The sequence below is a fragment of the Corvus moneduloides genome, chromosome 11 (genome assembly GCF_009650955.1).
Source record: "Corvus moneduloides isolate bCorMon1 chromosome 11, bCorMon1.pri, whole genome shotgun sequence".
Taxonomy (NCBI): domain Eukaryota; kingdom Metazoa; phylum Chordata; class Aves; order Passeriformes; family Corvidae; genus Corvus; species Corvus moneduloides.
This window is the reverse complement of record NC_045486.1, coordinates 17,345,873-17,361,848: the sequence shown is the minus strand read 5'-3', so window position 1 is coordinate 17,361,848 and position 15,976 is coordinate 17,345,873. Positions and strand designations below refer to the sequence as shown.

General features: G+C 46.0%; 1 protein-coding gene across 1 annotated transcript in view; it reads right to left on the bottom strand.

Moving 5' to 3' along the window:
• Positions 1 to 823: 823 nt before the first annotated feature.
• Positions 824 to 15,976, bottom strand: part of HEMK1 (HemK methyltransferase family member 1) — a 28,160-nt gene continuing 13,007 nt past the window's right edge. Inside the window, exons 6-12 of the mRNA XM_032120406.1 lie at positions 13,327 to 13,476; positions 11,208 to 11,272; positions 9,356 to 9,405; positions 8,022 to 8,127; positions 7,174 to 7,269; positions 5,337 to 5,450; positions 824 to 4,994 (exon numbers count right to left, since the gene is read on the bottom strand). Of these exons, the coding sequence (XP_031976297.1) occupies positions 4,958 to 4,994; positions 5,337 to 5,450; positions 7,174 to 7,269; positions 8,022 to 8,127; positions 9,356 to 9,405; positions 11,208 to 11,272; positions 13,327 to 13,476 (618 nt within the window). The 3' untranslated portion in view covers positions 824 to 4,957. The remainder of the gene's footprint in view (positions 4,995 to 5,336; positions 5,451 to 7,173; positions 7,270 to 8,021; positions 8,128 to 9,355; positions 9,406 to 11,207; positions 11,273 to 13,326; positions 13,477 to 15,976) is intronic.

Sequence of the window (15,976 nt, the reverse complement as noted above, 5' to 3'; positions counted from 1 at the left end):
GGCAGCAGTTTGTTCACATGCAGTGGTTCTAAGGCCTTCCACCCTGTAGTAGCCTTGCTCATGATTATCTCTGTAATGCTGACAGGGCAGCTGCCACTGAAATCACATTGATGTTCGCTCTGCCCAAAATGCTGAGGTGAGCACATAAACATTGAAGGGTGGCCATTCAGGTGAGCTGGTGAAGGGGGCAGATGAAGCAGATCTCTAGAGCTAGAAGCTGCCACTCAAACAAAGCTACAGTTCTGACATCAACCACACCTGGGGACAAACCAGAGAGCCCACAATATGTGGCAGCACTTCTCTGCACCTGTCTGCAGCCCAGCACATTTGACAGTCGTGCACTGTCAGAGCTGCAGTGGCTGCTGTGCACAGGATGCACGTTCCCAGCCCTCTGCAGCAGCTGTGTCACGCTCTCATCGTGCTCAGAGAGGCACTCGCTGCAGAGAAACGAGTGCTGGTGCTCTGCTCACTCCCACATCCTCTGGGTTTGCACTGGAAAGCAGCAAAGCCAAGCTGGTTCATCACACTGCAGCAGGGTGCTGAGTCCTGTCACCAAGCAGCAGATGGCATGAATTTCATAAAAGTGCCCCTGTGTTCACCAGAGATTGGATGGACCACACTAAGATTTGCCAGCAGCTGCCAGGGGAAAGAAGCAAAGGACTGTGACATGACCCTCCACAGAACAACATCTGAAACTTCTGACACTGAACTCAAAGCATATCAAAACATCTATGGAAAAGGAAATAGCCTGGAAAGTGTATTAAGTCTCTCTTGGTACCTTATTATCTTCTGGAGTGTGAGAAAGAAGCCTTCTTTCAGTGGGTATTTGTTCCTCAGGATGCAGCCTGGAGTGGAAATTGTAATTTATTAAAACTTAAATACAGTTTTTGATAACTTTCCCAGACAAAAAAGATGTTAATGCAAGTTTTGGCTTGGGAAATGACTGCTCTGTCACAAGGTGAGCTCTAGCAGCTTTATTATCCCACTCACCAGAGGCACAAGTATCACCTCTAACAAGTCTGAAGCACACGTGGTCCCCCTTACATTTCACAAGCAGGGAGGGAAGGACATGCAAGCAGCCTACAGAAGTAAGTGTGGGAGTTCTTTCCCTCAGAGATGAAGACTCTGAGGAAATATGGGAACAGACTACCACATGGAAGGTGCTCTAAGAAGAGAGTCAGCTGTTCTCTACCTCAGGACAGGAGAAGTGCTCAGCTTTAGTCACAGCAGAGCTGCCATGACAAAGGAAAACTTTCCAGCAGATAGAACCACAAAGCACCAGGACAGATTGCATGCTAAAGTCCTTATCAGTACTGGGAGCCTTTTGGGTCAGGCTGGGCAAACATTTGTCAGGAATGATGTAAGGCAAGTTGATGCTTACTTGGATGGGAAATTGAGCTAGATGACTGTCAAGTTCTCTTCCAAGCCATTTTGATCTGTGGCCCTACACTGAGGAACTGAGTGCTGGCCAGTTATCCACACACACACACACGGTAACGTGGGTCCCCAGAGATATCCTGTGTCACCCTAATGCAGTCACTCTGTGTCTGTCAGGTCCTCACATGGAAAGCTGTCTCAGCCCTACAAGAGCACAGGCTCAGCAGAGAACACTGTGAGGATAAATGTGTTTGTCTCTCTAAGGTCCCTGCAAAGTCCCTTTCACACCATCTCTCGGGTGGAGACTGAAAGCATGGTCAGGGCTTGCACTTTGGGGTGCCCACATGGACATTATACCAGAACAAGGATGGTATCTATTTCTGACCTCCAGCCCTATGGGGGCTTTGGGCCTCCTAGTCACACCAGGAGGTACAACCTCAGTCTTGTGTCACAGCCGTGAGTCTCCTTCCAGCCTTCCTGACACGAACCCAGTGTGGAAGTTCTGTTTCCCGGCACAGCAACTGAGGTTAAAGCCCCATTTGCAGCTGCACCTACACTTCAGCCCTCTGCTGACCCCAGTTCTCGCTCTCCCTGGGGCCTGCACCTTGTCCAAAGCGGGAAGGCTGAGGCAGGAGTGTCTCCAGCACGGACCCAACTAAACTGGGACTGCAGCTCCATCTGCAGGGCTCTGCCAAAGCGGCTCCTCCTCGGGGAAGGGCAGTGTCACCCCAGCAGATACCGCACACCCAGTAACCCCCAAAACAGAGATGTGAGCACAAACACAACCATGCTCCTCAGGGTCCTGAAAGGAAACAAAGCCCCCCCCCCCCCGAACACATCACCTGAGGAATCAAATCACCATTTTGATACAGTTCCCAAGAAGCAGTAAATTCCCAGAAAATTCAGTGTATGTCAGATACTGGATTATGCAGAATGCCGAGTGAAGCCTCAGCCCTCTGGCTCCAGGGAGCAGCTCTGCCCCTGCAGAGCTCACGTGCCCGGGGCTCTGCCAGTGTCAGCTCAGCCTCCTGCCCTCAGGCAACACAGACATGGCCCAGTGCTCCAGCCAGGCTCCTTAAAACCTCCAAAAAGCTGTGCAGTGCTTCTGTACCAAAAGGAGCCCAGGCCAATCTGTGCAAAGCACCGAGGAACACACTGTACTACACCAGCACATTCCCTCGGATGCGAGTCCCACAGGAACATCCGCCCTCCTGGGAGGAACAGCAATTTTTCCTTTTATGAAAAGGTCAGCAACACCATGTGATTTTCCAAGATATATGACCACTATGCAATGCAAATACATAGAAATACAAGTGTTTTAGTGATAAATATAGGAATTTAACACTTGTCCTACTGGATTAGACCAGTAGTCTGTCTCGCAGGGGATTTGTCCTGCTCAGAGCTCAGACAAGGGATTGACTGATGCTTCCAAGAAAAAAAACACTGCCTTCTGCAGCCCAGCCACTGGCACTCTCAGAGGGCCACCTAACTCCAGCCTGCTGCAGGAAACCAGCTCACCCCCAAGAAGAAAGCAGCACGATGCTGTTTAACATTCCCATCAGCCCATGGACTATCCAGCTTTAAGGCCTCCTGCAGAAGCAGGCTGTGTATAATGCTCTGTTTCATGCACAAACACTGCTAACACCCAGAAGAAATCTGAGAACTCATTTCTTTAATTTTTAAACAGAGTCTGACAAACTAAATTTTAAAAATTACTATAAAAAAAAAAATCCACAACCACACAACACTTTGACTACACTTTGTACTCATGGCTCTAGGAGGCCAGAAATCAGCTGTACTGAAACTATTTCCAAACCTAGGCTCAAATGCACTTTAACTGACCTATTTTTGTTCTTTCCTTCCTCAGATTCCTCTACTGTGTTTAACCAGGGCAGGTACTGCAGGCCAGAGCAGACTCACAAATTCAAGTAAAGAGTATACAGGACATGGTAAACTACTGGGGTGGATAAATGTAGTGTGAGATGTACAATGGGTGAAAGACCAGTCTGTGAACAGAGCTGTGAGTAGGGAGAGGTTCCAGCTGGAACCCCAAGTGCTGGCTCATCACAGAGAGCTCAGGTGTCTGTGGGAAAGCAGGGCTGATGTTCAGGAGTTAAGGGGGTGAAGGAAAGACTTATTTGAGGAGTGAGAGTGTGGGAGAGGCAGAGGGGAAAGGGAGCAGATATATCAGTGCTCATGTAGACCCTCTGAACCTGCTGCAGCCTTCCAACAGACTCAGATTGCTGCTGCATGTCCTGCCTGGTGTCTCTGGCTGTGCAGTCCCAGGTCAGCTGGACAGAGCCTGACAGCTCCTCCCTGGCACACACACACAGCAGGGCCCTGTCTGGACACTCCCAACCCTCCTGAGTGCTCACCTTCACTGGCCCAGCAACTGCTTCCATCTGGACTGGCAGGCCAGATCCTTTCCTTGCCTTGCCTGCCTTCCTTCCTTCCCTGGCTAGCTATGGTCTGGAAGAGAACTTGCACCACGGGAAACACAGCAACAGCAAGCAGCAGCTTGAATTTAATCCTGCCATTATTTATACTGACATGATGCTGACTGTCCACTTCAGGCACTTCTCTCAGTGCTGTTTCAGGTAGCCCTAGTCTGAGTCATCCTTCCCAAAGAGACAGACATCAGCTATTCCCACGCCTGTCAAGAGACTGGGTTGTATTCCAGTACTGTCCAATTTTGTACAGGTCATTTCACCTCCCGTTTTTCAACTTCTCCGTCTGCAAAACTGGAGTAGTGACTCTGGCCTTCTCTGTAAAGTCTTGCAATTAAATGCCTCACATGGAACGTAGACATTTCTATTACTATCAGAGCAATGTGTGGGTGCCAGATGTTTATTCAGGTCTGCCAGCATCTCTGAATAACTGCAGTGCAATTCTTTTAAGGAGCCTGATCTGAAGCACTATCTTTATTACAATGCTGTGACTGCTTCTGGCAGCATCCACCAAGTGTCAAGGGCTGTAAATTCAGGTTCTGTAACATGTGCACTGATCCTTCAGTGACAATCACTCAGCAGGAGTGGGAAACAAAGGCTGTTTGCTATTGGAGCACCAGGATCCTGGAACAGAACTGCATTTGAAATGTGCACATCAGTTATGTCCTGTTATACCTGCAAATCCCTGTGCCAACATAAGCCAGAGTTTGGATTCATCATCCCATCTGGCCACATTCTATATAAATGCATCTCAAGGCCAATTAAAAAAAAAAATTAAATTCTTTCTAGGCCAAATGGGTGATCTGGCACGTTGAGAAGCTGTATTTTTAATCTGGAGCTGTGAACTCTTCTGTCTTGGGTCCTGAGATGATTGAGTCACTTTAGCAGAACAGACCAAAATGTTTCATGCAGTTCCCTGAGGAAGGTGAAACACTTCCACATGCTCAGCTGAACTTCTGCATCTCTGGATGAAATTTGTGTCAGGAAATGAGGGGTCTGTCACTGCATGGAGAGTCCAGCACTCTGGGGAATGGAGATTCTTTTCACAAGGCAGAAGAAGTTTTCAACAAGCTGTTCAGCCAGGCTCAAGAGCAAAAAGCATCCTGCAAGGAGAGCTGTTTCTGACACACTTGTCAGCTGCTTTGTTTCTGGATGTGCAGAAACCTAGGCCTGTGGGAAAAAGAAAGACCAGAGCTTTAAGTCTCACTAGGGACAATGTGCCTTCTACTTTCATCCTATAAAAGCAGCAATTTTCCAATGGCAATGACCCCACCAGAGCCAGTCACCCCATCAGAAATGCTCACCTGTGTCAGAATTTCTGACTCAAACACTTGCCAGGCGGTCTCAGGATAGCAGAAGGCTGAGATACTACCAGGGAGCCCCTATTTTGTCAAAGACTGGCTTCAGCCGTAAAGCTTCTCTGGCTGAACTCATTTAATATGTAAAGGTACAGGGACATATTCTACAAAGGACACAAAATCTGCAAAAAATTGAAGGCAAAAAAAGACTGACTTGCCACAGAAGTCCTTGTGAATGGCACGGAGGGTGAGCAGTAAGTCTGGGTGTGCCTGTAGCCAGTGCTCCACCATATCTGGATGCCTGGGATCAACTTCCAGAAATACACTCCTGAAAAGACACATTTGGGAGTAGAACTGGAGAGGTGCACATTTAGGTTGCTAAACTGATAAAAATTAAGATCTTTCTTTCTGTCTGACTCTGACCAGTGCAGGAAATGAAAAGGTCAGTAAACACAGTGCAATCCAACAGTCCTAAACCAGGTCATAGCTGTCCATTTAAGATGCAGATTCCAGCTGCCTCCTTCAGGGGAGAAAGTGTTGATCCTGGGGGGAATTCTCATGGTACTTGTCTGTGTGAGCAGTTAAAGCCTTGTATTGAGATGCAGTGAGACCTTCTGAAGCCCACCCAGAGATACCACCAGCACTGTGTTTCTGAAACCCCCAAAGATTTAAGGACAGAAGGAGGTTTTGTGCTGCAGGAACACTGAGCACTGGCCTGGCAGCCTGGAGTCCCTCTGTGCATAAGCAGCGAGAGACACGAAGTACAAGTCAGTACACACATTCTTCCACAGTAAATGTCTCCATAAATCAGCCATGAAAACAACACCAGCATTCAGGCCTACACAGAACTGATCAAATAACCTCAGTTAGGGCACCAGGGCCAGGCCTGGACACTGCAGGGCTATTTCCATCTCTGCCAGGCTTTATGACACTGGCTCATTCCCCATGTCCCCTCCCGTGACAAAGCAGAACCACCCCAGCTCACAGGCACTGATGGAGCTGGTTACAGCCTGGGACAGCACAGCAAGGGACAAGTTTAGCAGGCAAGGGACACAGGCCAAACCCCATCAAATGCTCTCCTGAGAACTCTTAAAATATCCCAGACTGAATACTCCCTACAAATTCACCAGGCTAACTACAAGCTGTGTGTGGATCTCATTTCTGACCTTAAAAAACTTCCCCTCCTCAACGGGGGCTCCACCTTATTAAACAAGCAAAAAGAGAAGGAAAAGCAATAATCTTAACAAACAACCCCTCAGGACCAGTCTCTATTGCTGGGAAATTCTGAGGAGCATCTTCTGCTCTTGTGGTCATGCAAAGCATGAGGAATGAATTCTGCATGCAGTATGCTTCTCAATATTCCCATTCTTCTTCTCAAAACAGCAGATTTTCAACGACCTTATGCTGGCCAAATGTCAGGAATATCAAACACGATGTGTGAATGCCCTGGCACATGAACAGTACTTTTGGGTATCAGCATGTTGATCTTCAAAATGGATCTCACATGACAGAGAATAGGAACAATCAGTCTTGAATATTAATCATGGAGAAATTTAACATTTAAGAAACTATCCCTGACTGATCTTCTTTCTCCTGGGATATTCAGCATTGTATACTGGCACAACAAACAAGTTTCCCATAATTAAAGGGTGGGAGGGAAGCAGAGATCTATATCCATCCTCAAAGAGTTTTACACTGCTTCTCCTTCCATCAGTTATTCTCCTTAGAAAGCTCCCCTGCTTTCTGCACTCTTTCTCAGCTGCTCTCTTCCATGTTCTTTTTGTTGCTGCTTTGACCTTAAAAGATTCTCACTTCACTAATGACCAGGAAACACCACCAACAGCCAAGGAAGGCGCATACCCCTTTACTAACCATTTCAAGCTAATTTTGCTTACACACATGACATTTTGTAAACTGCTATTATCAACTGGGGCAATGAGGGGACAATTTTGCAACTATTTTCTATCTGTTTTGTTTTTATACAGAGAAGCACAGAACTTACAGAAGTGGATGGATAAAAGACATGAAATTCAAAAGAGGGTAGTGCTTACCCAGAAACCTTCAGAAGAGAAGGAGCCAAAGCCAGAATTGTTTTGATGACTCTCATGCCATCATCTCCCCCATCCAGTGCATCAAGGTCCTCATAGCTGGAGTGTGGGAAGAAAAAGATATTTGACAGCAATTCCTGTGGCCCTTGAGAATGCATCACCCCACACCCCCAAGGAGAAAAGTGCCCCTAACACACCTGAACTCCAGTGTTCCCAGGGCAGGTGACAGCACTCACCCCTTTTATGGGAAATACAGGGAGGGAGAAGGCAGCTACCACTGGGCTGAGAAACCCCACATTTAGCACAAGCAGAAGACATCCCCTGAAGTATTTCTGAAAATTAGGAGCCAACTGTAGCTGGGATCTCAGAGTTCCAACACACAGGTCTGTTCTCTCTAAGCTGGCCAGGGAGTGAGGGGGTTGTACAGCAAGGGATCACTGCTTGATTTCCACCATGCCAACCACCAGATCAGGCTGTGGCTAACCCAGCAGAGCCAGCTGGGGTGCAGAAAGCTCAGCTGTCAGAACCTGCTCTGGTGCACATCTTGTACAGAGGTGGGGGAAGGACTTTCTCCTCACATGCATGACAATCACTTTTGGATTGGAACTTGCTAATTTCAAACTTTGTGCTTTTTCCATTTTAATAAATCTTTAAAACACTTCCATATTGCTTCAGGCCTATAAGCAGTATCAAAGCAAGCCTGCATTATTATATCCCAAATAAACAGACCTACATTTTGCACGTGTATATTACATTTGCATGTTTTGTGTGCAATTGTGTGTAGTATAAGGAAGCAGACAGAAAACCTTGCTTCGACAAACAGGAGAGGAAAAATCTCTTTGTCTGATTACCGGAGGATTTCTGCATCCAAGGAAGCCATGTCTTCATGGAAAACATATGGGGGGTTACTGACTATGACATCTATGGGGCCCCAGAGCAGCAGCTGTTTGGCAGAACCTAGAAAAGAAAAAGAATCACAACCAGCTCTCAAGCACAGCATCTTCCCTATAAGCTCAGTGTCAACACCCTCCCCAGGAAACTGTCTCCAGGCACATGTAAATGTGTTTGGCTCTGCTTTGTGATAATAAAATTTTATCCTGTTTCTTTCTGCAACAGCCTGCCCTGTTCCCTGTCCCAGGAATGCAAGAATAATACAAAGGAAAGCACAGGCAAAGTATCATTTTTTCATATCAAGAGCCTGCTTAGCAGGACATGTTAAAAATCACAGGAGCTTGATGCCCTGGAGCTCTGTGCCCACATGGATCTAAAGCAACAACCAGAATTCAGAGAGCTCACAAAGACCTAAGTGGGAGCTCAGACTGGCTTTTCAGATGAACATCATTCCTCTTACAGAACTGCAGCAGGACCTCCAAAGAGCTGCAGGGCCCCTCAGCAAAAACAACAATGGGCTGCTCTTCTGCACACCAGGAACAGCTCCCTACACTCCTGCTGCTGTCTGACACAGGCCAGCCCTGAATCAGACCTCATGTAACCACATGAGTATGACACTGCCCTCAGGCAGCCTCTTGGCACACAGCTTTCAGCTATAAGAGATAGCAGAGTGTCAAAAACAAGTGCCAGAAAGGTGTATTAATGAACCCACAGCTGCAGCTCCTGGCTCCACAGCTGCTAACAAACAGCCAAGCACTATTGACCTAACTGGATAGGCCCCACCAAATGTTAGTTTTAACTGGTTTCAGCTAGCTCTGGGGGAGAAAAGCATCCTTTCCTGGTTCAACTAACCTAATTTCAGCTGAGTAAGATTGGGCACTTAATCTAAGCTAAATATCTGGGCTCCCTCTAACATCAGTGGAGAGACAGGCATGTTTGTGTTTATCCAAAGCATCCATGTCAGCATGGAATGAATTACACTCTGTATATATTTGCCTCTCCCCAGCAACAGTAAAGAGCACCTGGACTCCCAGCTCAGACACAACCTTGGGACACATAAAGCCAAGAACAATTCACCTTCTGATGTAGTCAGGGGCTTCTCTCAGTTGATAATCTGCCCTGGAAATCTCTGCAGGAAAAGCTTCACTGCCTCACTTCTTACTGACCTTTTTCTCGATTAACTTCACTCTTCTGCTGCCTGCATCCCAGAGTGGTCCCGTGGCTGTCTCTCATGCTTCCCTCCACCCATCAAAGACAAAAAGGGAAAGGGGATTGTAACAGTGAAAAGAGTTACTGTGTGAAACATTTTGGTGGAAGACGTGAATCCTTTCTTGGAGCTGCAGCCTGTAAAATTCCAGATACAAGAACAGAAAGAAGAAAGATTAGGAGGTGTGTTTGTGTGGATTCATGAACAGTACATTCTACAAACAGATCACTACATATTGCACCTCTTATCTGATATGCATATATTCACAACTGCCAAGATCTTCCCAGCATGTTCTCTCCTCCCACCACAGTGGCCTTACACCCAAGTTCTACTCCCTTTGCTGAGGGCCTACAGTCCTGCCCTGTCAGGATACACAGGCGTCAGGAAAGGGAGGGATTCCTGCACTGTGTGCCTTGTGCCCAGATGGATCTGGCACTGGGATTGATCCAGTAAGACTCATCTAAGCATCCAGAGAACACAGCTAGGATAAGGGAGCTCTGAAAAGCAGACAGGATCCAAGCTGGGTTCAGTCAAGAAGTAACACAGCTTATCCTGCTGGCTTCTCTCCCAAGAGCTACAGGGCACCACGCCAGGGACAAGATCCCAAAGACACAATGAAAATATCCATGGAGACATATGAAGTTCTCTGATATGGCATTATACTCCCTCATTCACTCTTGAGCCAACAAGCAACGTTAATAAGCAAGACAATTTTCCCCAGAGGTCAGAGTTATAGATTATAAAGGAGGCAAAGATCTGGCCAGCTTTTATTATATCAATGAAAAATTGCAACAGAATTTGGTTTGACCCTGACACATTAGAATGAAACCTCTGCTCCCCATTCCCTGTAACTGGGCTAGGAGGCAAAGGGTAATAGTGAGGTAACCAGTTTAGGAAGGGCTTGTTCCTACTAAGCTCTTCAGACTCACACACAAGCTGGGACTGGTTGCAAGAAGTAAAGAGATGCAGCCCAGTTCAGTCAGCACCAGAAGTAGCCCCCCCACAGTGCTGGCAGCAGCTTGGGAAAAAAAGGGGTATGTGGGTCTGTGGACAGAAATCCCAGTTAACCAGCACCTCTAGAGACTCACAGCTGTACTGGACTCCATGAGAAACAGCAACAGGAATTCTTTCTGAGATGGCTCTAATTAATGCCTAGGGCCCAGCAGTTACTGAGGACAAGAATGCAATCTGGAGCTCATTTCACAAAGCCCACAGAGACTCAGAAGCATACTGGGATTCCAGCTCTGGGGTTCCCTGTGGTAGTGATGGGCCAGAACAATCTGACAGAAAAGCTGAGCAAGTGGAGCCACTAGGAAGGACAAGGACAACCTGACAGACATCTTTCAGCACAAGGTGTTTGAGCCAGCAGCTCTGAACATCCATCCAGCCACAGCACAGGTGTCTGAACAGCACGGGATCCAGCAGCACCATTCCCACCAAACCAAGACTGCAGGGAGGATGCTGAGGGACACCACACAGCACATCAGAGGAAAAGTGCTGCTTGACTGTGCAAGCATCTCTATAGGAGCAAGGACAGAAACAAGCATGATCGAGGGAGCCAGAGAGAGAAAGGTTCAGGATATACCTGTCCTTAACCTCCCACGTGACATAAACATTCCTACTTCAGTCCTGAGCTTCCTGAGTTCACAGGCAGGGGTAAGAGTAGTTACGAAGAAATGCTTTGAAAACCCTTGACAAACAGCATGTGAGCACCACTGCTTTACTTAGGCTGCTGTCTTTGCAAAGCATGTTCACAAGCCAAAGAAAATCACTCTGGTAAACATGAGCAATTTTTTTCTGGATTGTTACACACTTTAGGAGTTCAACAACTAAACATTCTCTGGCTTCCAATGGTGATAAACATGAACCACATGTACAAGTATTGAGAACTCAATACACTATAATTTACAAAAAAAATGAGTAATATGTGGTCTTGTACCTGTGTGCATTCTCCCTGGTGAGATCCACAGCAGCCTCCTCTTTATCCATGGCTATGACTCTGCTCTAGAACAGATAAAAACAACAAACCCCACCAAGCAGGTGTTACAACATCAAGATTCCCGAGCAGACTGCCAAACGTGCAAGATCAAAACCGACCAGAGACTGCTCACTCTGGGCTCCTGGAAGGAGCAGCTTCTGAGGAATCCATGTAGGGCATAGCTGGGATCATGAGTGATGTGTGTAAGGCACTAAGGTGACTGAAGGCTCTCGGCAGCACAGCCAGCAGCCCACCAGAACAGACAACAACAGAGGCACAGTGACTCACCTCACCTGAGCCCTCACTGCTCCTGGAAGCGTGAGACTCAACACTCTGGCTAGTCTGGGCTAGGCACAGGCTGCAGGAAGGTCATGTTGTTGGATTTATTCTCCCTAATATAGACAGGATCCCTCCCAACACTAACACAACCACTTGGGCAGAGATTCTGGCACTTTCCATCTGCTATGCAGACACCTTTTACCCAGTTACTCCACTGCAGTCCTTAGACCACATTCACTGCCTGTATTGACTGCATGTACTTGACTCTGTGTCAAGTATTTTAGAGTTCTCCAGCATAGTGGTAAGAGACAGGGCTCCACAGCTAAAGCTTTGTTTGACCTTCCATTCCACCTTGGGAAAACCACAGGCAAAGGCCTAACTCGGTTTTGCTTTGCTCAATGTTTTTTTAAGCACAGATGTTGGTATGGATTTACACAGAGAACACATGCTTGAAGAAACTGCTTGGAGATGATGGTGTGATTTGCCATCACTCCTAAGGGGATTAATTTCATGGTTCCAGGCCAGCACCCACACACATGAAGCTCACCCTTAAGGTGAAGGACACAGCTGAGACCATAAATGAAAAGTTGCTGCTGTTTACCGAGTACTTTAGTGCCAAATTCTACCTCAAACACTAAGGAGATTACCCAGAGTGTAACTCCACTTAGCTGTGAGTGTGGCTACCATTAATTCTAATCAGTCAAGGCTCCTTATTTCTCTGGGCACAGCAGTTTGGGCTGGGAAAGGACTTTTATGAGTTACAGGGACAGACTGACACAGCTCTTTAAGTTAACAAGCAAGGAAAAGAGCATGAAGCTCTTCTCCTAGCTAAGGAAATCAGAGCAATTATACTCTGAAGTAATGAAGCTCAAGTATTAACCTTCTCAGGTAACTGGGAGGAGGAACACCCCTTCCATTAGAGCCATCAACCTCTAATTCTTACATGGCAGGGCTTATACTTCTACTACTATACTTCTACTTCTGTCCTCTAAGAGGAGGGGCTGGCCACAGCAATTCTCATTCCTGAGAAGGAACTGGCTGTTCTGCAGTTCCGAGGAGAGGGGAATACTTTTCCCTTAACCACACGCAATGAGATCTTGGATTCATTCCTCATTTTCTTGACCAAGAGTATCTCCATAAACATGTTACATGCCACAAGAATCAGGGGCAAGAAGGGCTTTGGTCACCCAGATAACAGCCCCCTTCTTGCTCTTTTCACTCTGCTCAGAAGCTGTGGGTTGTTACTAAGGAACAAAAGACTACAAAAACATGGTTTGGCAGTTGTGGCAATGAGATATGCTTGTTTTAATTGATCCCAAGTACTGACACTGCTATAATAATCCCTTTCCTGTATAATTTAGCCTTCAGTTTCCTGGAGACAAGATCTTTTGATTCACAGAAAGGTGTTTTTGGAGATGACTGCCCCATAAATTCAACTAACAGAGTGTGTGCCCATGCCTCAGTACCTCCTGTCCTCAGCCCAGGTTAGTTTCTAAAACCAGCACCCACCAGTGCTTCAAGGTAAGGTGATTAATAGTGAGCTGCAGCAGCTCCAGAATGAGCATATTCACTTCTTTCATTCTGATTATGTCTCTGCTATTCCTGCAGACAGATGGGGAGAGGGAGAAATTCCCAAATATCTCTCCTCTACCTACTACGAACTTACAGAGCCTGACTGTCAGAGACCTGAGCTGTCAAAGTCCCATCAGAGAAGTTTGTGACATCTCAGCGAAGACAAGCAGAGTGGGATTATCCTCTAACAAAGGCACCTATTGAAGCAGGAGTACTGAAGGGAGCTCACCTGAGGCAGTTTGCAGAGCAGACTCAGAGCAATTGCTCCAGAGCCACAGCCTATTTCCAGGATCACAGGATGAGGAACAGGAACTGGGAAACATAGGGCTGAATTCTCACATCTCTGAAATTCTTCCTCCACAACTAAAGAGACAAGATCCTAAAAAAACAAACAAAATTACCAAGGGAGATGTTTTGACTCACACCTTTGTGATCTGAGGACTGAAGTTTAAATTTTTTAACTCTGTACGCAGCGAAATGTATTTTTGTTGCTAATTTTAAAAACACAGATGGTAGCAATGGAACTGACATGCCAGAAGTCACTTCAGCTCCATCTGCCCCACAGGATGCTATGATTAGTAACCAAATCCTCAGGATACAATCTCCCACAGATCCTCTGAAATCTTACAGCACTGTTGGGAAAAACAACAACCAGACAGCTGGAGCACATTAGCTTCTGCAACACCATTTTATTTACCCCAAAATTTTGGCTTTCAGAATTTGTAAGCTTCTTCTACACAGTGTCTGTAGGGTAGGTGACCAGGAGGCAGTTGCACAGCTCCTAACAGCATCTAACCCAATAATCCAGTGTGGAGATGAAAAGCCAAGGCAATGAATTACTAAATGATCCAAATGAGCAGCTCCCTGCATGGATTTCAGATTGTGGACTCCTACTACACTTCGTTGCTATAAAGTCACATGGAAAAGATTTTCACCCATGCTCCTGGATCTGTATGCAGCTCTGCCATTGCTGCCTCCTCCCTCCCATCACTCTTTTCTTTTCTAAATCCCTTTGCCATGTTATATAAAATCCAACACAGCAGGAGGGGTCTCAAAAATTTCTAAGGTTTGTGAAAATGAAATATAAGAGGAAGCACACATGTGCCTCCCTCTGACTGCAGCATGAACTTCCTTTGTTATTCACTGGAGAAAACTTCAAGATGGAAACCTTATGAACACCTTGAGTGCATCAGCAGCTCAGCAGGTCCTCCCAGCTCCCTCCCATCCTTGTGCTTTCAGGGCACAACAGTACCCAAAGGCCTTGCTGCCCTAGGTGTTCCCAACGTGGTTAGGATTCTCCACTTGAGAGGGCTGCTCTTGGATCTCTCCTGTAAATCCAGAAAGTTTAACAACATTTACAAAAAATAACTGGCATAAGATGGAATATTTAAAAGGAACCAGTCCTGGCAGGCAGGTCAGCTTTTCTTTTACTTTACACTGGCTTTTGTTGGGAGCCTGATCTGGACAGGCTTGTACATAAGGGCAGAAGCCCTTCCTTGGACCTCCCACCCTAACTGGAGTGCAGCATAAGAGATGCCTTGTGCAAAGTTGCAGTATTTCTGAAAAGATTCATAGCTATTGGTCATCCTTCCTGACAGGCCACTCCACACGTGCAGTAAGTGGGAAGGGAGATGCAAATAGGTATAAAAATGAAGTGTTCAGGTAGATGAGCTTTGATGAACCATCCCTGGAGCAGGCAAGTTTCTGGACTGATATCTAAATATACTCAGCCAGGGATAAGGAGCCACACCCCAATGCCCTGCCCTGGTCACCATGTCATTACTGGCATTGTCCTTATATGGGAGTTTGGCTAACAGTCTCCAAAATCACAAATTCCTTACTGCTGCTCTGGGATTCCTTTCCTAGCCAATTATGGATGGAAACAGTCTCACAGGCTCCCAACCTGAAGGAAACTATTACAGGACTCGGACAGCAAAAGGGAAAAATAAACACCTTATCTACCCATTTTTGTGAGAAGTGACTTTGGCCATTCAGCCAAGAGCTCCAGATGAATCAGTCTGGAAACGCTCGGGCACTGCAGACAGCCAGAGACTGCAACCGCAGCTGCTCTGGCGAAGCAGGTGAGGTGCTGAGGATTCCAAGACCACAGAAGGCACCCAAAAAGTTCTGCTTGGCTTTTAAATCACTTCTTTAAATATCAGCCATTTCTGGGCACTTAACAAACATTTCCTGGAAATCTCCTCAGTAACTCAGAACCATCTGTTCCCAGAGTAGCACAAGTTACTGATTACAAATGTCCAAATGTGACTTCCATACACTGGAACTATTCTAACCATTTATTAACTTCCTTAAGGTTTATCATTAGTAATTTCAAGCTTGCTGGGTTTTAATGGAATGCCTACTTTACACATTCCACAGAGAAAGCATTTTAGTGTGCTTGCCAAAGCTGCTATTTAAACATGACCAATTTCAGGTTTTACCACATAAAATATACATAAAATGGGATGCTGATATTACTTAGACTTTGTATTCTGCTTTCTGACTGCCTTACCTCATTGTCTTGGTTATTTCACGATAATTCCTTTCATGATAATTCTTACTGCGGCAAAGGCTGGTTTTCTCATAATGCACATTTACCATAATAGTACAAAATTAAAACACATAAAAAATAATGGGACAACCTAAAGAAATGGCATCTTTTTCAGGACATTAGTATCTCCTTACAATAAACAGTTGAATAATTATTTTCAACTTGATTGACAAGCAAAGAAGATTTATTCCAACTGGCAGAGAATCAGGAAAATTCAGCAACCATGACACAGAGTATGTCCAATCATCCTGCTCCCATTGCCACTAGGTTTCAGGAATGATTAAATTATCAAGAATTGTTTTGAAACCGTATTCATCAGATTCTTCTC